Below are 24,855 nucleotides of genomic sequence, written 5' to 3'. Positions count from 1 at the left end.
AGCTGTCTTTATACTCAGGCTGATATTCGGATATATCTACATACAAATACAATTGGCATATGTTTGTAATCAATTATTTAATTAAAAAAAAAAATAGGTGGCAACACCACCCTAAAATATTTTTGTGTGAAATTTGGCTTAAATGACTTTTATTTGGTGCCTATATTTTAATATCCAATTGAAATTTCTAATTTATCACAACTTTTGCAATCAACTTCAGGTGGCAACAATGTCAATAAATTGGAACACATTTTTATAACTATTTACCTTGCTTTAATACTTGTGCTAATTTTTTAATAATAAATTTAATTTTTCCTTAATATGAACACGTGGCATCACCTTTTTAAAATCAATGTAACACAAAAACACACACAACCTTAGACTTTCCAACGGTGGAAAAAAGGTGTAAATTAGTAAAAAACTCAATTTGTTTATATTCGGATAAAGTGACAAAATTAATGTGCTGCCATTTTCTTATTTCTTTTCAGAAACCTTAGCGCTTTTCTGCTAACTAAATGCGCAAATTAAAACTAGTCGAATCAACAGAATCATATCAAAGTCGAAATCAAAATACATGCAATTAAATCAAATAAAAGAAACACACGAAAAACAGGCAGATGGCCGATGAAACTGGAAACCGCCAAAAGTGATACTAATTTTAATGAAAAGTGCACAACCACAAACTGAAACAGCTACGGCACAACTCGCATTACACTGCACCCAAAAATAATCACGCACACAAGCGCACATACATACAAACGCATATAAAGAAAAAATATACGCACTTCGTGCTAAAATTTAAATAAGATAAAGTGCAGTGAAAATTTAGCCTCAAAATGGTCGACGACTTTTCACCGATGCGCGTGCAGAAGAAAACACGCAGCGCATCCATTTGCGCGACCAGCGGTGGCAGCATCGAAACGGCCATACATAATATGCAACCATATGGAGCGGCATCAGGCAGTGCCACACCCGAAAGTGGCGGCACGCCCGGTTATCGGCGTCGACGACCGGCCACACGGTCACAGAGTGCGCGCATCACCAGTGGCGCAAAATCGGTAAGTTGATGACAAATCGCTGCACACATATGTATTTGCATACATACATTCATATTTTAGTGTTATATACTCTCTTTTATCTGCTCTGCTGTTTTCATCAATTCTTTTTCGAAAATGTAAATTCTTTTCGCCTTAAGAATGACGTTTCCTCGATTTTGTGGATGCAAGTCACTTGAATTTGTATTTGTGGCAACACATGTTGCAATCGCCACAAGCGTTACACATCTACAATTTCATTGAGAGTTCGAAACCATTTCACATGCTAAATCTCGTTTGATGTTTTTGATATTTTCGCTTGTGGCTTTGTGTGCACACGATTGTCGTTTATATAGTGCATTATAGGCAAGTTGCCATGTGGCTGCAACAAAATGAAAATGTCATGCGCATATTGCGTATTTTTGGCTTTACGAATTCTATGAAGCACATATGCACGCATGTATGTACATATACCTATGCATATGTAAATGTACTTATGCGAGGGAAACTGAATATTGTTGTGCTTCAATCTAATTTCTCAGTTCTGACCTGCATTAACTTCAATGACGCCATAGTCTCCCGAATTCTTTTGAAAATTCTAAAAAGCAAACATTGAGTCACTAAGAACCAGATGTGTAAAATTTATGGTATGCGACTAAGCACATGCGGTAAGCCTGATGCTATAAAGAGCTCTTGGGCACAACGTAGGGCCTTCGGGATTGGCCGGTATCAAAATTTCCACGTTATATCTATCTTCGCTTCTCATACAAAAACGATCCGGCAAAAGTCTCCTCAATCTACATATGCACAAACCATAAATTTGAAAAAAATATAGCACCCGGTACTCGTTGTCTTGCTGACAAGGCTGTGATTTGCCCGATTCTTTCTTATAGTGCGTTGATTGTTGCAAAGTCACACTGAGACGAACTGTAGAGATGTAAAGATGACCTATTCGTTGCGAACACTATTTGTAAAGGATTACCTATTATACATAATACACTGAGACTGAGGGGACTTAATCACTCCAGACCAATAAAATAATATAGGTAATTCGACCCTGACCGAGCTATTCCACTAATCGTTGTCATGATCTTGATGGTGGATACGGGAGCATTGACTTTCAGGGCAAGTCATATGTTTTAGCTCGAAGCGACTAAGCCCGGAATATTTGAGCAGCATAGGAGGAGATTGTGGCTCTCGGCTTCTTCACGATCACGAGTGTGCTTTCTTATCCCTGAGGACAAGCATTAAATATAAGTTTCATCACGGCTCGCATCTCTCAAAACCGACCAATAACACTACCCTGCAAATTTGAATTTTTCTGATGCGAATAAGATGTGACCTAGTGTCCCCGAAGGGAATTTTCGCGCTGAGCACGAATCCGAGTTCAAAAATTTTCCATCACGTCAAGTTTTCGAGAAAAAGGGGGTTGAAACCCCTAAAAATACCGTAATTCGCCATTTTTCAAAAATTGTGGAGCAGAACCCTGACGTGCTACGATCTTCGTTATTGTCAGTAATTGAAGGTTGAACTTTGCTCTTTGAAATAAGCCCAACCCCAAATTGTTCGCAAGCACCCTTAGAGTAGGGGGTGTATCAGGTGCGTGGTCGTGTGTCAGACGATGTATTAGATTTGAAAATTTGAATTTGATTTTTTTTTATTTCTTTTTAAATGGAATGTTTGACTTCAGATTTGTAATCAGCGACACTAAATACCTTAGGAACACTGCACTTCTCATTATATCTTATCTTGGGTGTAGATAAGTTCCTATGTTCATTTTTTTCTCTACCCCCGTAGATATAAGTACACCCCCTACTCTAAGGTTGCATGCGAACAATATGGGTTTGGGCTTATTTCAAAAAGCAAAGTTCAACCTTCAATTACTGACAATAACGAAGATCGTAGCACGTTAGGGTTCTGGTCCACAATTTTTGAAAAATGGCCAAATACACTATTTTTAGTGGTTTCAACCCCCTTTTTCTCGAAAACTTGACGTGATGGAAAATTTTTGAACTCGGATTCGTGCTTAGCGCGAAATTTCCCTTCGGGATCACTAGGTCCTATCTTATTCGCAAAACTGATGCAGGGCAGTGTAATAGTTAATTGTAGAGAGCACCTTCAAGCCTGAACTCTGTGGAAGCCAGTGTTTTTATTCCTGTTCCAAACGCTCTTCTTCGAACCATCTTCAATATAATAGCCAAAGAGGAAGTATCCAAATGAATCGCTATTTGCGCAGCATACTGAATACTGTGTGCTCATATTTCCAGATTAGGGCAGGGCGGAAAATTGCTACTGAAGCTATAGCTCACTAGGGCACACGAAATGATACAGCTTCTTCTTTGTAGCTTCTCAGCATTGCGTGAGACTAGAAAAAACTTATTTTAATAGACTGAGAGAGCTGCACAACGTAACTAAATTTAGCTATAATAAGTGTTTTTTTAGTCTTTAAGTTTCATTGACGAGACTTAACGAATATAGGAAGTTTCACTCGGATGGCTTTCGTAATATTCTCTCAAGGATCAGGTATAGACTATAAGCTAAATTTAGGAATAACTAAGTGCTTCAGACTTCCTAAGTAAGCTGTGCACTGTCGCATTGTCAAGTTCCCATCAATTTATAAAAATATCTTAAATATTGCCGAATTTTTAAACCATTTCTGAAAGCAAACTCCATAAGCTTAAAAATGAGCCTTGCAAACTTGAATATTTTGGACAGGCAATTCCCATTTCACAGGCCCTTCAAAACCAAATTCTGCTCCGACTACTTTCAACGTATTTTGTTTTACTTCACAAGGCACCTCTTACGTTAGTTTAGATTGAAATGGTTACCCAGAAGGGGATACATCGACAAAGAAATTAAATTCGTCCTTTGTGATACCCATGCAAAGAAAATGCCGAATGTGAAGAAAGGAAGAGGAAGTGGTTGAGTATTTGTGGGCGGTTATAACCGTTTCATGCTGCTGATGAAGTTCATCGATTTTTTAATATCGAAGTCTACTATATTAGCAGGCGTAGCAAAGAAATGAGAGCCAAGATGCCGGAATCTTGCCTCCACGATAGCCAGGCAGCTAAGGCGAAACTGCTGACCTGATTTCACCTCATCCTCCATATAGCTGACGCAAAAAGACTCGAAGTAATGGCGAGTTTCATAGCATACATACCTCGCGGACAGTATCCTACAAAGGCACCCACAACACTCGAGAAAATCCTTCGAATGCCTCCAATCTACACGTGGCCAGAAAGTCTTCGCGACCATGCAAGATTGTGCACTTGCACAGCGCTCATTGAGCTGACACAAACCCATCCGTCCAAGAAAAGACCGTAAGTGGTCGAAGGGATCCCAATACTCTCATTTTTCGCGGAACCTCTTAATGGCTCGAAAACTTTTGTGTTTCCCTTAATAATTTGAGCATATTCTCATCAGTACCAAAATAGAAGAACAAAAATACTGAGCATTCGTGGCTAAGAACCTAGAACTTGAACTAGAAAATCCCCCTCGTATGTCAGTTAATATATTCCTATAATAAAGAGTGATCAGATTGGAGGTATTCTTTCCAATCGGGTTTTTTTTTTTTTGGCAAATCTCGCATGACTACTGTCAAACTATTCATCATGGAAAGACTTACACCTCAACACCGTTTACAAATCGTACAACTGCATTACGAAAATCGACGCTTGTGAAAAATGTTCATCCCGCGTCAGGCCAATTTATGGTGTCATAACTGTTCTACCTTTTCGGCTTAATTGCTTCGTCACTAAGCGGAATCGCCGTATTTGTGCTGAAGATCAACCCGCATACATTCAAGAACAGCCGTTATAAACCGTTTGGTGCGACCTATGGGCTAGAGGAATCATCGGCCCATATTTCTTGAAAAACGAGGCTGGCGCCAATGTAACAGTGAATGGCGAACACCATAGCGAATTTTCGACTTTTTGATACCGGACATTCAAACTCGTGATCTCCGCAGTATTTAGTTCCAACAAGATGTGAAACAATAGATTTACTGCGTCGTCTCTCATCTCGGACCAAGGGATTGTCCACCTAGATCGTGTAAGATCGGTTATGTAAAGCCTAAATGCTTTGTGGATAAATCAGCTTGAATTAAGACATTGGAAGACAACATTACTGAACTTATTCAAGATGTCCTCCAGCGAATCATTCAAAATTGGTGTTCAGGGATAGCCGAATTATGGCGCAGTTGCAACCAATATTTGAAAGGGATTATCTTTAAAAAATAAATGTCATGAATAGTTCTACACAAAAATGATAGCAAATGCTCAATAAATTTGAATTTTCGTTGTTTTATTTAAAACTTAAAATCAGATACCTCTAAACTGATCGCCCTTTAGTATAGTCTCTCTTCTCAAACATAGCTTCACTTGGAACTGGCAATTTCGGCATTTTGTTACTTAAACTGAAGTGGGTAGCAAATGCTTTTAGCCAGCGCGACTATAGTGTGCTGATACGACATATGCACATCTGGATGGTGCATTAGTATATAAGTACAATAGTTTGTAGTAGAAATGTGATGTGCCACTGCAAACGTTGTCAAATTCATGTGGCACTTGTACTCGTATCAATGCCAGAAATTGTGGCTCAGCTTTCAATAACTTTTCATTCTTCTCATATTTGTTATCGAGGAAAAATTTCATAATTTTCAAGATGTAAATTTCTCAATATTAATTAAATCATACTTATGTGACCGATATGTCTTTCTTAATTATCGTTAATCGTGTAATTGATGTTAAAAATAATATTTTAATATTTTGTTGTTTTGCATAATTTTGCTTAATTTAAGAATGTTCTGTCATTCCACTTTCTAAATGGTTGTGGATTTCTCTCTTAGAATAAAAATAGCAATTCCTTGTATCTGGAAATTTTTCTGTTAAAAATTTTTTTTGTTTTTCCAAAAGATATAAAAGTTTATTTTAGAAATTTCCTTTAAGTTAAAGTAGAAAGATTATAATCTTTAAAAATAAATAATTATTTATCCAAACAATGTTTCTATTTTAATATTACTTGAAAGATAACAAACATTTCTAGTATATATTTTCTCAAAGAATAAGCCATTGTGCGAAAATTATTAGTGTTCTTTAAAAACATCATTGAAATAAATTTATTCAAAACGACATTACAAAAATCAAAAATTTAATTTACAGTGCCGTAAAAGTCACGTCAAATTAGCAAAAAGCCTCATCATCATCGTTTAATATTAGATTTTTTCTCAACTAAAATAAAACGAATGCATATTCACGAAACATTGCTCACATATTTAGTAAACATTTCAGTTGTATATATACAAAAGAACTGTCAATTTCAAATTTCCTCTGGTATATGCAAAAACACCAACAAGGGAGTATTTTTTCTTTGAAATCAAAGGCGGAAAAACAATTTCCCTTTGTGGTGACGATCCCAGATCATTGGCAAAAACATCAAATCAAATGGAATTTGAGAGCGAAAAATTGTGCTGCCACGGGTAACCGGAAATTGAGAGTAACACACAAACAAATAGATATGTTTCGGTCAAAGACCATAGTGGGAAACTGTTAAACTGTGTTGTACGTGCACATATGCATTTGGCTTTGCTTGAATTTATCGTGTTAAGCACTGGAGGTGAAGATTTATTTGGAACCATTGATTGAGTGCTTCAATTGCTCTTGTGAAACGATTTGATTTGTCATACTAAAAAGTAAAATATTCCGTGGATGGAATTCAACTCAATTTAGATATGCATTAAAACAATATTTCACAACTATCAGTAAGGGGCACTCCTTGCACGACGATGTTACGAAATAAGTAAATAAAATTTAATTAATTTTTTAAATAATAACTGGGAGTAAGCTGAGAAATATGTACTTACATAATAATTCTACCGCTTTGAATTTTTCTATATCTCAGCTATTCCACATCAAGTATTTTGGGAATGGTTTTAAATATTTCAGAAAATTGGATTATTTTAATATAGATTTAAGTATAGTAAGAACTAAACTGAAAAAATTTTGAAAAAAATTTAATAGTTTCCAGATATATTCAATGTTGAGGAGTTTATTAAAAATATCCTCGCTTCTTGTTAAGATTAGTGTAATTTTTCTTCCTTATTTTTTTTTTTAATTTTTTAGGATAAAATCTACTTTAAAAAAATATTTTTTATTGTTAAAATTTTTTTGTGCAAAAAAAAGTACCTTAAGTTTATGGAATGCACTATGAAGCTTTGATCTCTCAAATGAATCTACTTCTATTATCCAGTAATGCTAATATGCGAATGGAATTTGTATACAAATAATTTTAGATTAAGTCACCTACTCAACTTCGCAATAACAGTACTTTGTACTGAATTGCGCTATCACCAATTTTTTATTGCCAGTTAAAAAAAGGGGTTCGTTAACACTAAATCTTCAACTCAAAAAATCCGCTTATTTCACTAATTATTTACTGCACTATACCCACCCCTGCACAATAAACCACCAGAAACACCGGGATGATGGATTAACCAACCTTGTGTAGGTCACAATCGTAGTTCTCGTAGGAAATCAACTTTAATTGTAAGAGTATTAGCAGATGCTACTCCGCAAAAGAAGGATGTAAGAGAGGCGAGGAGCTATGTATACCGTGAGACTTAAACCACATTTTTCAAAATTCTCTAACCTTAATAGTTACCTTTCGAGACAATATGGATCGTGGACTACCCCGGGTACGGATATCCTTGTACTGCTTCTGCAAACATACAATCCTGGTAGCTAAATCCTTCATCAAGCGAGACCATTTTTTTTGCATTAGTACAGTGGTTGGTATCATGACCAGGCACGGCCTAATGAGAACACATGGTAAACGTATGGGGTGTTTCTCTAATGGCTTCGGTCGCAGCTGCAAGAACAAGGAGGAGGTGGAGAGTGTTGAAAGCTTCCTCAGTCATTGTCCCGCTCTTGCAAGTCGTTGTCGCTCGGTGTCGCTATATATTTTTAGAAACCACAGTATTTTATCGTTTATCCGAGAGAAAAAAAGAAAGAGTTTCACAACATTGGGAATTGGAGGGGGCACTTGAGCTCAAACCAGTAGTGTCACAATAGGACTACCGACCTAAGTCGCCGCCATCTACACCTTTAAAGAGAGTGACAGCCTCCATATCTCAACCTACGTTGAGCCTCAACTCCAATAAAATAAAGTTTGCCCTTTATACGAAAATATACTAAATATCCTAATTATGCCAACAGAATTAAATAGTGTCAGCCCAAAATTAAGAAACAGGGATCAGTTTCTAGGTGTTATTCTTGATGGCAAACAGAACTAGAATGGCACATAGTTTGATGACACAGGAGTGCTTCGATAATCCTGTTTGCATGTTTTAGCAGACAGTCTTCGAGTGTCCAAAGTGTGGAGAGCAGTCCAAAGTGTACTTACCTCAATGTGGTTTTTACAGTGCAAAGCACGATTTGCATAGGCTACATAAAACCGCATCAAATGACACTCTAAACTTTATATTAACTATTTATCTCAATAATTCTGTAAATGTCAGACAAATGGAAACACAAATAGTATCAGAGGGGTAATCGAGTGCTAGTATATAAACCCCATCTGGGTTTCCTGTTTTAATAATTTTAATAAGATGGCTGAAACAGCAATTTGCGTCACGTAGACTAAGTTGAGCATCTACAGGAAGGCAGATTATCGCGTTTATTTTAGTCCACACTTAATGAACGCAGAACTCGGAGCTAAATGAGATCTCGAAATCTTTGCGATTCCTCCGAAATTCCAGCGTTATTCTGTGGACTCAGTTATTTGAGAATTTGATCAGTTTAGGTGCAGGAGAAGTCGGTTCGGAATCCCTGAAAGGTTGAGATAGGGCTTAACGAAATATGGGAATAAGTTTGGGAAAATCCCTCCTAGACCAAAAAGAACACCGAGTGAACTGGTTCTTTTTTGTAACTTTTTTTATTTGTTTTTTTGAGTATGCTGTCCAGCTGTCAGCTCAACCTAGTCCTCTAACCACAGGTAACTATGAATTGACTAGCCTACAGTTATTCCACAAGTCTCACAAGGCTTTGCTTAGACGCATAACGGACCGCACTTTTTAGTCTTGTTTGTGACACTTAATGTTATTCGTGCTTCTTTTTATTTCTTTTTACGAGAATGATCCTTACCAATTTCTTTTGCTTTACTTCAGTGCATTGCTGTGCCTTAGAAATTCTTCGTTCACTTGAACTACGAAGCCAGTATTACTTTACACATTTTAGCAGTTTTTGCTCTGTTTACTTAAAAGTTCGCCAATCACTGCAGTGAAAACGCGTAACTGATATTAAATGAAAAAATAAAGCAATTAAGGAAAAGTGTTGCTTAGAGAAAATAAAAACAAATTTTCTCAAATTACTTCGCAGTACTTTCTTCGTTAGATGCTCAAATTTCTAAGAATATATGAACACATTACAGCAAAAGATTTTAACACATTAATTTTTTGAAAAATGTAGGCAATGGAGGATGTAAATATGAGTCTACACGAATATTTAAAAATGTAATTAAAAGTATAAGAATCGTAAATATTATAAGAATTAGCAAGCAAATAGATACGTACACACATACAGTATTATAAAAAAAATTATTTGTGGTAGAAAAAAATTTTAGAGAAGTGAGAAGAAGTCGGCAGATCCTTACACTCGCCCTTCCTTACATATTTATACCAACATCTTCAAAAGGAAAAAAAAAAAATCATACTACATTTACTTAACATACAATGCAATCCATCATTGTATGAATCCTCCGTGACTGTTGCAAATTGATAAATTGTACATTTAGCGCCTCATCTGCCAGCGTTTGTTTGTACTTTAAGTATATAAAGATGCTCTAATGATTTTGTGCTGAAGTGCTGAGCGCGATAGAAAGATTGCCTGGCTGATTGACTTGGTTGATGGGTAATTGAGTGTTTGATTGTTTGAACTTACAGCAGAGGGTCATGCGATTTTTTTTAAGCTCCTTTGCACATGCTGTTCTTTACATACGCGCACATACAAAAAGCTGCAACAAATTGACTTCTTTCTAACAAATTGATTGACTTGGAAAGTGACGAAGTTTGTCGCCTAAATAAATACTTGACAACAAATTGAATGAACTCAGTAATCACTCTATAAAGGCAAATATTTGTACCTATTTATATGTATGTGTATTTGTATATGTAGAAAATAACATTAAGGCGACATATGCAAATTTTTGGTAAAAACACTTGAGTATGCGTTAATGGGCGTGCAGACTAATGAAGAATATAACTTATTTGAAATCCAAAAATCAAAAAAAATTAATGGACAAATTTGATACATGTAAAATTAACATGAATAGAGGAGTTCAATTTCCAAAGAAAACGTGAATTTATCCGGCGTATGTTTTAACTTAAAATACTTTTATATATAAATTCTTGACAAATATTAAAGTCATGCGGCATTTTTTAATCTATGTTGAACAGTCTATAAGAAGTGCGTGAAAAAAATTTAATGGTTTAATGAAAATCTACAATCTTCTTTCAATGCAACCGCGGAATAGGAAAACTTGCTTATCTCCACAACTTACATGGCGCACAAGGTTATATTCCTTTTTAGGAAAGACCCATCGTACAAACAAAGAGAGCTTTGACTGACTGCAAGAAAATGCAAATACAAAAGAAATTCCAAAACAATAAAAATAAACATATACTGCACAAAAGCAAAGAGAGAGAGGGAGACTGTAATTTATAACAATGGCTTAAGGCCCTCGCCTCGCCCAATGTTAAAAAATAAATTATTTTTTTGGGCATACGTTTTCGTTCAAAAAGTGGTCAACCTTCAAAAAATGGTCGCGCGTATCATCCGCAAATGTTGAGATTTTGCTAGATTCAGGAACGGGAATGTCTGAAGTACTTATATATAGCAAATTAGGTCTGAATGTACTGCCTTGATGTTCGCTTGCATTCATTTTATTTATGCCAGTCCATTCTTTATTCGAAAATAGAAATATTCACTGATGTAGGTATCTGGTAGATCTGTTAACTGCTTCGGAAGTATTTATAGTTTTAAGTCTGCTAGCCTTTGTTTTCGTGCTAGACTTTGTCGAACGTCTGTGCGACATCGAGGAAAATGTCGGAGCGCACGCATTTCTTCTCCAGATCCTCTTCTATTTTATGAACTAGTCTATTCACTTGGTCTATCTTAGAATGAATTTCTCTAAAGCGAAATTGGTGAGTAGGCATGGCTTCTTTGAGCGGGATTATTTCTTTTAAACGGGTGGCAAATAGCTTCTCAAAAAGTTTTCCCAGCAATGGTAGTAATGATATTGCATTTACATTTTTCCCTGATGTAGTTGAATTTTTTTTTAATTCATATAGCAAATACTTAATGTTACATATAAGGCAAATAAATTTCAAAAATACTTTTTAATCAACCATAATTTCCTGGAGACCCTCATCCTCACACTTAATTCATCTGTACTATTATTTGCCATTTGCACCTTAAGAGTTAGATGGTAAATGCCTACATATAACTTCAAAAATGCATATATAATATAATTTTAATTTAAGCTTTGTTCGTTTTTTGAACACGGTTTTTTTGATTTAATTTAAATTTTTCGTTAAAACTTGATGGCAACACATTTTAAACATATTATTGAATGAAGCTACTATATATTAGCCTTTACATTGATCGATGTATATAAAAATATTTTTGCAATCAATTACTTAATTTCCAAAAAATAGGTGGCAACGCCAGTCTAAAATATTTACTTATCAAAACCTGTTACAAACCTTTCACACGATACATAATTTAATCTTCAACTAAAATGTGTGATAAATTGCTATTCTTGCAATTTAATTCAGGTGGCAACACTATCAAATATTTTTTAAAAATATATGAATTGCCACCCATGCTGTAATAATAGACGTATTATTTAATTAATTACTTCGTTTTAATAGAAACAGATGGTAGCACGGTGCTAAAATAAACTTTCCAACGATGTTAAATATGTTAAAATCAGAGCAGTAGTTCTTAGAGGTGCTTTTGCGCAGAAATTTTCAATGCTATTATATTATATATTTACGCATACATAGAGAATATGAAAACCATTTAAGGGTTCGATAAAAAAAATGTATTTTAGTAATAATTTATTTTCTGGTGGTGCAACTAATATAACCACTTGAAGTTAGTTGATTGGTTGGTTAAAGGGGTGATTCTTCCAGAATCCAACTAGCGTTTCCGCACCATTTTGTTGCCACATCCTTGTTACCAACTTGTTCAACAGTAATTTACAGCAAGACTATATCCAGTCTGTGCGGTTTAGGAACCTTATTAGGTTGTTGACGTCTAAGCCAGACAGTTGCTCGAGACTCTCGAACAGCGGTTGGCCCAGGATTCACATTCTACCCTTCCATAGGGCAGGGCATGCACAGAGGAAATGGAAGATCGTTTCCTTTTTCTCCGGTTGTTTACAACTATGACTGTATATATTGTGAGGGATACCCATTTTGGCTGCTTGTTCTCCGATAGGCCAAAAGCCAGTTATGACTGCCGTTAGTCTCCAGGCATCCCGTCGTTTCATGTTTATCAATGTCGACGATTGTTTGAGGTTGTAGATGGGCCATAACGTTCTGCCAATTTTGCAGTTTTTCTGGTTTTTCCATCCACAATCCGCATTTCGGAGGCATTTTAGAGAAATTATATTCTTGAGTGCACCTAATGGTGTGAATACTGATTCTGCAAGGGCAATATTCATGGCAGATCCCTTCCTAGCAGTTCATTTGCTTTTTCGTTACCTTGAATGTCCCGATGTCCCGGGATCTAGATTAAGGTAACTTTATGGTTTTCATTCAAGGGGGTACGTCTAACCACTTGAAGTAGAGGAATATTAATTTTTTACTTCTATTTATAGCTGCGAAGGCAAGCTGAACAGGAAACTTAAGGCCAAGAAATCAAGTTAGAAATTTCTACATTTGTGACATCCGTGAAATAACTCTAAAAACTGCATTGATAACAAACACATTTTCCTCTTACTACCCCCCATTAAATTTCACCTCAACTTTAATGTATTCAAAATTCAACCTTAAAAGCAGCCAGGTCTCCCAGCAAGGTCTCCGCTTTCACTTAATAGATCAACTCTTGGTAGGAAAGTGCACTTTTAGCTCATACTTGTCACATCCCGCAGCTGGAAAAGAAGTAGTTTGTTTAATTGCTGCCAAGCGTGCAACTGTGAAATGTCACTCAACGAAAGTGCGTAAATCACAATTGCAGTCAGTTACAGAATTTGCATAGAAATCAGGTTTTAAGCGCAAACGTCATTAAACTCGTATGGCGAGAGGGAAAAAAAAACCAAAAAAATACGAAAATCTACGATAGCACACACATACTCATACATACCTATTTTGCAGTCACATTACAGCGCAAATTCACTCACTTTACACCCAGATGCAAACAGTCACCGGTTTTGTGGAGAAATTCTTCCTTGCCTTCTCACCTGACTGCCTTTATCCTTTTCTCTATTCGACTCGTCTCAGTTGATTTACATATCGCACTTGTTCCAATTTATAACGATTTCCTTTTCCGGAGTCATATTTCGAACGACTACCACAATTGCGATCTTCACACATGTGTGTATGTGTGCAAGTCGAAGAAGTTGATGCGTGTTCAAAATTCCGTGCGAATTGTACAACATTTGAATGCTAACGAAATGGCATTGCGTGCCTTGGTGCTTTTTTCCTGTATTCCTTCTTGCAACTCGTTCATGCCACATTGAGTAAATTCAGTGAAATGTTGTTACTAACATATACACAACAGCAGATGACGTATATAAAATACACCACATAGGTGTGTGTGGATGTGTTGCACTGCATGCGTGTCAGCATGTGGAACAAGCATGTGCGTGTGGCAGTAGCTGCACTCCAGTTCAAATTTGAAGTCTGCATTTGATATCTGGAAAGAAAAATATAAAATGCAAGTAACTGGATAATTGAAAAATTACAAAAAAACCACAAACAACAAAAAAACAAAAAAAAAATTGTAAGTATGTATACTCCATAAGCAAAATGGATTCGAGGATTTGTCAAACCTGCTTCTTGAGCTTTAAGACCTGAATTAAACAAAGTGGAAATATTAGGTCAAGTAAAGAGTTCTTGAAATTTGTCCGCCTTATTTGGATGATTGAATTGAGGTATGCATAGTTGTAGCGAGTATCTAATTGCAATCTAAAAAAATCTGAGTGATCTTCAGTGCCTGGACAATGGAATAAGTACTCAGATGCCTGTCCGACCGCCTAATACGTACGATTCATTCTCATATACAAACCGTTGCAAAATTATAAACTCATCACTAGTTTTCTGGTTTTGTTTGTTTTTACAAAAAGAGTTGGTGCTACAACAAAAATTATATAACGCAAAGCTGCAAACTTTGTTGAAAATTTTCCAAAATTTTATCAAAATTTGAACTTTTAACCAGAATTTTTTGAATTTTTTGGGCACGCAGTTTTACAGTTCATTGAAGTTTAATGTAACAAAGTACAACTTTCAATTGACTACAAAACACCGCTGACGCTGAAATGTCACGCCATTTCTCCCATACAAATGCAAGTCAAAAAAATTACCAAAACCTGCCGACAGTTAAGAGAGTTCCTTGACGCCCTATACAGCAGCAGGACTAAACTGTTGTCGAAGTTGAGCAAAAGTGTTTTTCAATAATTACAATAAAAATTTTTGAGCAAAAAAATAAGGTGTTTTCGCGAAAAATTTTTAAATGTATAATTTGTTCTAAAATACCAAAAAACGAAAATATGCATACAAATGTTAAAACGGAGCGAAGATATTCCACTTATCAACGTTGAATTAATCTCAAAATTATTAAATTGTTTTAAAAAATTTTTCCAATTTACATGAATCTTCAGAAAAATCGACGACAATGTCCAAAATACCTGGATAATTTGGCAATAATTAACTTAAATTCCTGAAAGCGCTTTAATATTTCAATTCCCTTGTTGATGCTCTTAGTATATATTCGTTCATCTTATATACATAGTATGTATAGGTAGTTGCCTGTTCTGACTCCAGAGCTCATTAACGACTATGACATTCTAAGCCTAATTGATATCAGCCTACAGATCATCTAAATTGATATGCTAATAACTAAATGCTGATTAATCAACGACACAATGGCATAGTATGGATATACATATGTATGTGCAAATATACTGGCATGCACGCACTCACACACTCGTATGGCAATCTGCATGGAATACCTGCATGTTTGGTATGAATTAACCCTTGTTTTTAACATATAATAAACATATGACAAATAGAGGCGGCCTAATTGCGTGCCTACATAACATTTCCCCAGAGTCTAAAATAGTTGATGTCCTCAGGTAAAGCATGATGACCTGCAGGAAAATCGACTGAGTCTAAGCAAGGTTATTAATTGTTTATGACTATACTTAGAATGTATAAGTAATATTTTAGATTATGGTAATTCGCATATAATACGGATAAAAGGTCTTTCAAAAGTGACGCCTGGATGTGGGTAATGAATAATTACTAGACTGCCCTTTTCTATGTCATCTTTGATATTTGTCAAATAGACAGATGTACAATTTTACACGATAGAACAAAGCGTTGAAATTCGTCCGAATGAGTCAACAATTCAAAGATCGGTGAACAAATTTGAAGAAACTGGTGCTGTCTAGGTTGAAATAAATACTGGCATAGGAAAAACTGGGCATTTTGCTGAGAATATTGCTGCTGTAGCGCAAAGTGTTGCTGAAAAACTTTCAACATCGATATCCCGACGTTTTTAAAAATTAGGCATACATAAATCGACAGCTTGGCGGATTTTACCTGCAGACGTGTTCAGGGTGGTCATTTTACATGATTATATAATTTATGTTTTATAATTGCTTAGAGCCATGCTTTGAATAAAAATAGTGAAGCCGGAAAGAATCTAAGTCTTAAATTTTTAATTTTATTATTCTAGGCTCGTCTTTTGCAAAACAATGAGGAGGCGGGCAAATATTTCCAGTTTTTTAATATTACATATATTTACCAGTACATGGTATATGAATGGTATAAAAATATGGTCAAACATTTACAAATCGAATTTCTTAATCTCCCTTTTTCATTTCTTTCCACAAATGTTTAATAAATGATACCAAAACAACAAAACTTAATATATATGTTTCTTTAATTTTTTTTTTTTAATTTTTTTTTTTTGCCACTTTAAAAGTGAAAGTGAAAAAGTTTTTTTCTAGTAGCGGTCGCCCCTCGGCAGACAATGGCAAACCTCTGAGTGTTTTTCATAAAAAACCATTTGCCGTTCGGAGTCGGTTTGAAACTGAAGGTCCCTCTATTTGTGGAACAACATCAAAACACACGCCACAAATAGGAGGAGGATCTCGACAAAATACCTAGCGGAAGTGTATGCGCCAATAATCTATTTTTTTTTATAAAGAATAGTTAACATCTTTGGGCGTTTTTGAAGGGAAACCAAAAGGAATAATACCAATGTCTAAGCAATTTATACCAAATTTACGGAAAGGTGTATTTTTTCCTATGCAAAATCACAGCGATTGCGGCACTGATAAATATAAAATAAATAAAAATATTAATAATCAAAAATATGAGGAGTCCGTCAGGGAGAGGCATTAGGAAAAAATTAATTTAGAATCCGTTAGTTTCGAATCAAACCAAACGTATCAAACTTTATTTGATCTATTACACATTTTACTAGTTTGCAATAAGTGGATTTTCCTGTAGGGTAAAAACACTTACTATTATTATGAGAGCATATCAGTTTTTCAACTATTTTTCCTTTTTATAAGTATATCTGTACATATATGTACTACACTCTTGGCCACACGTGGAACAATTTCTTGTTTACCTTATGTAAAAGCTGTTTGAACAAAATAAACGAAGCTAAATCTTATGATGAAAAACATAATGAAGAATAAAAACCATAACACTAATAGCAAAAACGTACAAAATACATAAATATGTGCATATATACAAGCACATACTTACCCATTCAATAATTCACATACACTACACGGGCTTTAAAGGTTAAATGCTCCAATAGTACTTATATTATATATTTGCCTAAAACTAAAAAAAAAACCAAAAAAAATGCACGCCACAGTGCCAAAGTACAACTAACGGGTGATTTTTTAGCTATTATCTTTTTAAACAGTTGGTTTAAACAGCTGGCGCACGTTTCGTGTTTTGTTTCACTGTCAAACATCTTCAGTTTGGTCAATAATCGTCTTACAAAGGAACAACGCTTGCAAATAATTGAATTTTATTATAAAAATGCGTGTTCTGTTAAGAAAGTTTATCGCGCTCTTCTTCCATTTTATGGTCAGTTTAATCGACCCACTAAAGCGGCTATTCGAGCTGTTGTGACTAAATTTAGAACCAAATTTACATTACTGGACATCAAACCACCAACACGCTTACATAGAGTGCAAACTGAAGAAAATATCGCAGCTGTATTGGCCAGTGTTAATGATGACCATCAATTATCGATTCGTCGCCGTTTGCAGCAATTGGGTCTCTGTTACTCAACAACAAAATTTTGCCAAAGGATTTAGGTGTAAAGCCTTTCAAAATACAGCTGGTGCAAGAATTGAAGCCGAACGATCTACCGCAACGCAGAATTTTTGGTGAATGGGCTCTTGGAAAGTTGGCCGAAGATCCACTTTTTTATCGAAAAATTGTATTCAGCGACGAAGCTCATTTTTGAATCAATGGGTACGTAAAAAAGCAGAATTGTCGATTTTGGAGTGAAGATCAGCCAGAAGGATTGCAAGAGCTACCAATGTATCCAGAAAAGATCACAGTTTGGTGCGGTTTATGGACTGGAGGTATCATTGGAGAGTACTTCTTCAAAGATGCTGCGAATCGTAACGTAACTGTGAATGGTGAGCGCTACCGTGAAATGATATCCAACTTTTTTTTGCGCAAAATGCAAGAGCTTGACTTACATGACTTGTGGTTTCAGCAAGACGGTGCAACATGCCACACAGCACGCGTAACAAAGGACTTGTTGAGAGGCGAGTTCGGTTAACATTTTATTTCACGTTCGGGACCTGTCAATTAGCCACGCTGATCGTGCGATATAACGCCTTTAGATTACTTTTTGTGGGACTATGTTAAAGCCCATGTCTATTCAGACAAGCCTGCTTCAATTAACACATTGGAAGACAACATTAAAGCATTTATATGTGAGATATCGGCCAAAACATTGAAAAGAGTATGCCAAAATTGGACTAAGCGGATGGACCAGTCGCAGTTTGCATAAGATAATCTTCAAACATTAAATTATATGGACTCTACTATCGATTTAAGTAAAAATTGCATGCGTTTTTCTGAATTTTACGTGTGTTTTTTTTTGGAAAAACTTTCCTATAGCTCTTAAAAAATCACCCTTTACATTGTAGCACTAAATACTTGTACGAAACAACAGCAACACTTGCTTCCTATACGAAAAAAAGCTAATGTGCTCAAAAGCAAGCAACATTTTTATAGGATGTGTGTGTGTGTGTGTGTTTTCACCATTCGATCGTTAAGTAAATGCCAATGCTCTCTCCTCCCATATCCTGTCCACCGAGTTCCTGCCACGTTAGTATCCAGAAGCCACATTGCTGCGGCTGCTGCTGCAAGTGACGCTCTAGCCTGGCGGCCAACCACTACTTACAAGCCAGATTTTAGGTTGAGAAGCTCATCAGTGTTGCCTTCAAATATGGCGTATTCAATTTTGCAGCAGAATAATATGTTGGCAGGAATAAAGGTAGCGCGACTGCAAATAACCACAGAAAGTGAAAACAATATGCCACTAATGAGGCCATGTCTTCCTCAGCTGCATTCACTACGAATAAATATGCCACTCGGCTACTTATAATTATCAGTACTGACAGCAGATGGTGACGGTTGAATGGCTTATGAGATGGATTTTGGGGTGGAATATTCATTCTTCGGTTAACGCGGTTTCAGTCATTTAAGCGGTTGCAATGTGGGTCGTGAATTTTTCTGTAGGCTTAAGAATAAAAAATAATATTAACTGATAAAATTTTGATAAAAGCTAAATAATTTAGAGGTTATTGAAAGGGAAATATTTTCAGTTCTTTTTATTAACATTTTTATAAATTTAACTATTTTATTTTATAGGATAAAATATAATTTGAAGCAAAAAATTTTTCGGCAAAAAATTGCATGCCATTGGACCTACATTTTTGGAAAACTTTTTTGGTATTTTTTGAAAAACCCTCCTCGATTTTATTGTGCTTATTTTTTTTTTTCTAGTTTACAACTGAAACAATGTTCAGTAATCTCTGAAAGTTTTATGGTGGGACTACCACCAGAAATTTGTGTTCCATTTAAAAAATTGTGCATTTGCTATATGGAGAAAATGAGTAATACCTCTACCCTCTTATAAAGGGTTTTACAATAAGAAGTGTTATTTTGATATTCAAAGAAAAATTTTATTTTTTAATATGAATGATCGGATGTTTATTTCATTATAAAGAGGAAGGTATGCCGTTAATAGTGGAAAATAACAGCAGGCAAATAACCCCCACCAACACGCTTACAGGACAATATCCTTTTCATGAAATTTTCCATGACCGAATTGCAAAGTGGTTGCCCTATGTTCTCGATAGGCTCACGAATTCCATGTTTGAAGTCTTGAATCGACCCTGGGTTGTTAGCGTAGACCTGCTCTTTCACGTCGCTTCAAAGAAAAAAGTCACAAGGTGTTAAATCACAAGATCTCGGTAGCCAATTGTATTAATAGGTATACACATTAATTTGAAAATCTACTATGTCCATTTCTCCTCCCTATACATCCTGCAGGCACAGTTTCAAATATAAGTCTACTTATTTGCTCTTTCTTCGTCATGGTAAATCACTGTGTTTCTCTCTTCGCTCGACACGGTGCCTCATTAGAAGAGCAGATACAGTCATGTTTCTGGAGATAGATCGCAAACATGGCATGAGTTGCTAAATCATATTCCATGTCTGTGCAGATGTACACAGTCTGTCCATGGTCTACAAAGATTCGTGAGGATGCCTATAAGTATTCACAATTTGTTCTTTATGATGTTTTAAAGGTTTCATTTCAGGGGGGTTTTACTTGGTGACATTCCACAGTGTGACACCAGTAAAAATCGCTTAACCTTTTTGCTTATCTGCTGAGCTATTCTTTATTGGTGTGCTTTTCCACTACTAGGGAGAACTCGGATTCTATTTGTGTAGTTGCCGCGGCCTCTCTAGCCAATATAAATATTAGTTTACGAATGCCTTTGTGATGAGAAATGCCTACGAGCTAAATATGATTCACGTTGCACTAGATATTTTAGTTTGACATTGCAGCGCTAATAAGGATTTTACGATCAAAGATTAAAAACCTCTCCGTACATTGTGGACATTACACTAGTTTCTTCTTATATATAATAATTGCTACACACAGATGTATTCAAAGATGATCGCAGAGTTGCGCATCGGCGTATTACGTACATATTTTTACCGAGTATCGGCCGCCGTAGCCGAATGGGTTGGTGCTTGACTACCATTCGGAACGTAGGTTCGAATTTCGGTGAACAACCAAAAAGAAGAAAACGTTTTTTCTAACAGCGGTCGCGCCTCGGCAGGCAATGGCAAACCTCTGTGTGTATTTCTGTCATGAAAAAGCTACTCATAAAAATATCTGCCGTTCGGAGTCGGCTTGAAACTGTAGGTCCCTCCATTTGTGGAACAACATCAAGGCGCACACCACAAATAAGGGCAGGAGCTCGGCCTTTTCAAAGAATTTCTGAACATTATTTTGCTGACTTCAAAGACAAAACTCACATTTCCTAGACTAGAGCCCATATACTTCATATAAGCTTAGACTCACAAGCTGCTGATTGTTAATCCTGAATATTTTAGAGGGTCGAAAAAAGAGTTCTGTCCTAGAACCATCCAAGTACTTAGTAGAGTAAAAAAAGGCTCATGTACGTATTAGTCGAGACTAGCTGCATAGCAGACATATTACGGTCGGTTAATCGTATAAAGAACAAACGAACTGTGTTAGTTTCGAGCAACATAAGTCAAGATGCAGAGATCTGTAAGGACATCAATTATCATCACAGATCAGTTTGTATTCTAACCCATAACATTTTTAGTATGCTAGTTGCAATCCTTAAATGCTAGTCAACTTGATTAAACTTTGTATCTTAAACAATTAAGTTCCAAAATTTGTACATACTAGCTTAGACTCCCGGGTTTTACAAACGTTTCTACACACGCTCCTTTTTTAATATATGTATATATAAATAAAATATATCTTCGTACCACGTCTTCGAATTATGTACTGTGAAACTTTCAATTTGTATGGGAAGTGTAATGAGGCCTTTACTTATAATATAACCACAACTTTTCTCCATTAACATAGGTTTGGTGGAACTGGTTGATTTGTACTCACGCATAGACTGGTTCGGTCAAAGCAAGATGCCTGTTTCTATTGTGAATTTAACGAGACGTTTCCAACTTAGTGCTGTGATATTTTCCAATTCCTTGAATTGTGGTGCCCCAGATATTTTAAGCTGAAGAGATACTCTAGAGTTTCTATTGAGCCCTGCTCCCTACATTTCCTGCATTCATCGGTGACCGAGATTCCCATCTTTTAAGCATATGTTGCTACTGGTATACACGTATATTTTAGTTCCACCATCTCTACGTGTTAGTGGTGGTATGAATCGAGTACGACTGTGATCGCCATATTTACACATGATCTTAGCATTCCTGTAAGCGGACAAGCTCTCCACCTTGTCTTGAATTGTCAGATCATGTTTTTGTCTAGTTCGTTGTATAACATTTCAATTCAATTTCAGTACTCTGCCACAAATACTTTTAAAGATATGCAAAATTAAAATATATGAAAAATTTAAGTTCGTATGGGAGGTACTACGTTCCCTAATCATTTTAACCAGTTCAGGGTCAATTACTTAATTTCAACAAAATCGGCGCAAACAAAAACCGCTTTCAAAATATACAGGCCATATACTGACCCATGTGATTATCAAAAAAATATGGAAAAAGAAACATTTTTTTGTGTTTCATTGTGAAAAACATTTAATTTAGTTCAAGGAGATTCGTTTACATCACTTTTTGAATATGATATCGCGCAAGTGGTCGCCCTTAGCACGTATTTGGATATGTACAGGGTTGGCCATCTTAAACTGACCCATGTGATTATTAAAAAAATATGGAAAAAGAAACATTTTTTTGTGTTTCATTGTGAAAAACATTTAATTTAGTTCAAGGAGATTCGTTTACATCACTTTTTGAATATGATATCGCGCAAGTGGTCGCCCTTAGCTCGTATAGCGTAATGTGCCCGTTTTTCGGCGTTTTCCATAGTTTTGGCCAGCGTCTCGGCCGATATGGCGGCTATTTCCCGTCGGATATTGGCCTTAAGTGCGCCTAGTGTCTTTGGCTTGTTGACGTAAACCTTAGATTTCAAATTACAGTAAAAAGTTATAGGGTTACTCAATGGGTCAGTTTAATATGGCCAACCCTGTACATACCATTAGTACAGATGAGCGCTAATAACTATGATCAGAGTGCTTCTATTTGCACAAAGTTTTCTTTATTTTGAAGTCAATTCCTTCTGACAGGCTCTTTTCAATATAAATTGCTAAAATTTACAACAGGGCTAAAATGTGTGTAAAAATCATAACATTCATTTTCTGACTACAACATATAAAAAGGTCCCAACCGATTTTGGCCTCAACTGATTTGTTCTATAAAATCTTGAAGAATTTACTATTACTCGAAATTTGCATTACTCAAATTTATCAATTATTCCCTATTGCCATTCAATTATTTTGAAAATAAGTTTCTTAAAAAAAATTGCTGTTCTTGTGCATGTTTTCGGATTTCTGTCGCTGTTGATTTCTTCCGTATATACTCTACTTTAACGCACGTCGGGACCTTTCTAGTTAATAAATAAAGCTAATTCATTATTCTGGTTATATTCATATAAAATACAAAGTACTTGTTTCCATGTACTGACGAACTCTGGTAATTTGTATTGACAAATGAGTTAAGAGTAATGGCTGGATCTGTTTGAACCAAAATTCCGCAAGATGTTGCAACAAACCAAATACTTGTGGTTCAACGGTCTAAAGTTTCAAGTCAGAACCATAAGCCACACTTACTTATTTACTTATATAATTTAACAAAGTTGGTTGCCATTTTACATTTCAATTATACGTCTATCTACTTATATAAAATGTACATACTTATATAGTGGATGGTTATGTCGGAAAGCAACGAAAGCAGCAAACCCATAAAATATCTGTTCGCACTTACAATTAATCTACCGCAAGACAAATGCGATTTCCTGTTTTAATTTCCAATTATCCAACGCAAAATTGCCAGCTTTTCTGAATGAGCCTAGGAGAAACGTAGTGATGAAGAATGAAAACTGGCAAAAGAGATATTTACTAGCGAGTGTTTGAGGTCTTCAAGATTCGAGTGCGCAGTAAGTAAATAGTGATTTAAAATGTGGCAAGTAAGAATGGTGACCACCAACAAAATGCTTAAAATAGCAACTGCGAGAAAACGCCTTCGGCTGCAATTGTGAACAATTTGAATTTAATTATATGGAATTACTAAGCAAATTGGTTGCGAATAAATACATGCATTAGGGCGGAAAATGTTTTTTCGACATCGACTCGAACTCTACATATAAGAATTCAATTTTATGAAAAGAAGTCCACCAAAGTATAACTCTAATGTCATTTAAGAATTCCTGAATTCTAAAGGAAGCCATCTTTCATAAATACAAAGTGAATAAGGAATTCAAATTGACTTGAAAACTCTCAATTGTCAAAAATCAACTCGATTTTTAAGCGACTTAAAACTTACTCTTTGTTATACTAAAATTAAATCGACTATAAAACTGCGTATCCAGAATTATGTATAAATTCTGATACAAAATTAAAAATTTTGTTGATCGGTTTTATGAAATTTGTTAAACTTTTAAGAATTTTGTACGAAATTTGGAACTTTACTTTATATGGTTTTTGTTATACAATGAATTCCAATTTTTTTTCTAAACTTAACGCAAGAAATTTAGCATAAAAAATTGTGTAAATATTGTAAAAAAATTAACTCACTTAATTATGTGGCCAGTTTACTTTCTCCTAAAATTTGAGGTTCTCCAAACTGACTTCAGAGCTATGCTCTAATAAACTTTTGGCGTACAAATCGCGCCATCCTAAAATAAATATATATATTAGGATGGCCCAAAAAAAAATTTGTTTGCTCCTGCTCCCTAACGTTATACTATGGCCAAAACATTAATCTCCAGTGTCGCCAATGCTGTGAAAATTTCGATTGAATTTACATAGAAAGAAGTGCACTTTTGGGTAAATTTGGTATAAAAAGTTAACGATTAGGTTTACTTAATCTCTTTTTTTAATTTCTCTTCCCAAATGTCCAAAACATGATACGCCTTGCCTCATGTTTAAAGCAAAAAAAAATATGTATATATTTTTTCTAAGATGAACTTGAAGTCCCCTCAAAAATTACAAAAACGAAAAACTCATTTTTGTATCATCCTTTCGCTGATGGAATAGTACCGCGTTTTTCTTGAGTTTGTATGAGAGCTACACCCTAATGTACATTTAAAAAATATTCAATGAATGGGTACCACAACCCGCTACATTTGCAGAAATATAAGCGGAGAAAAGCAATTTCTAGCAACAATTTTCATTGTACACCTGCAAACTTAAACATAGTCTCCTTAGTAGCTCAGTCGTCTGTTGCATACGGTAATGGGTTCTGTCCGTCTTGCTTTTC

General features: G+C 35.5%; 1 protein-coding gene across 4 annotated transcripts in view; it reads left to right on the top strand.

Moving 5' to 3' along the window:
* Window positions 1–494: 494 nt before the first annotated feature.
* LOC129246448 (GTP-binding protein RAD) overlaps window positions 495–24,855 on the top strand; it is a 150,983-nt gene continuing 126,622 nt past the window's right edge. For all 4 annotated transcript variants that reach the window (XR_008582466.1, XM_054885293.1, XM_054885294.1 and 1 more), the window contains exon 1: window positions 495–1,058. Coding sequence is in view for 3 of the 4 variants with exons in the window: in XM_054885293.1 (XP_054741268.1) it covers window positions 837–1,058 (222 nt within the window). In the remaining variant the exon portion in view is untranslated. The remainder of the gene's footprint in view (window positions 1,059–24,855) is intronic.

The sequence above is a fragment of the Anastrepha obliqua genome, chromosome 4, assembly GCF_027943255.1.
Source record: "Anastrepha obliqua isolate idAnaObli1 chromosome 4, idAnaObli1_1.0, whole genome shotgun sequence".
NCBI classification, from domain to species: domain Eukaryota; kingdom Metazoa; phylum Arthropoda; class Insecta; order Diptera; family Tephritidae; genus Anastrepha; species Anastrepha obliqua.
This window is presented reverse-complemented; position numbering and strand designations above follow the sequence as displayed.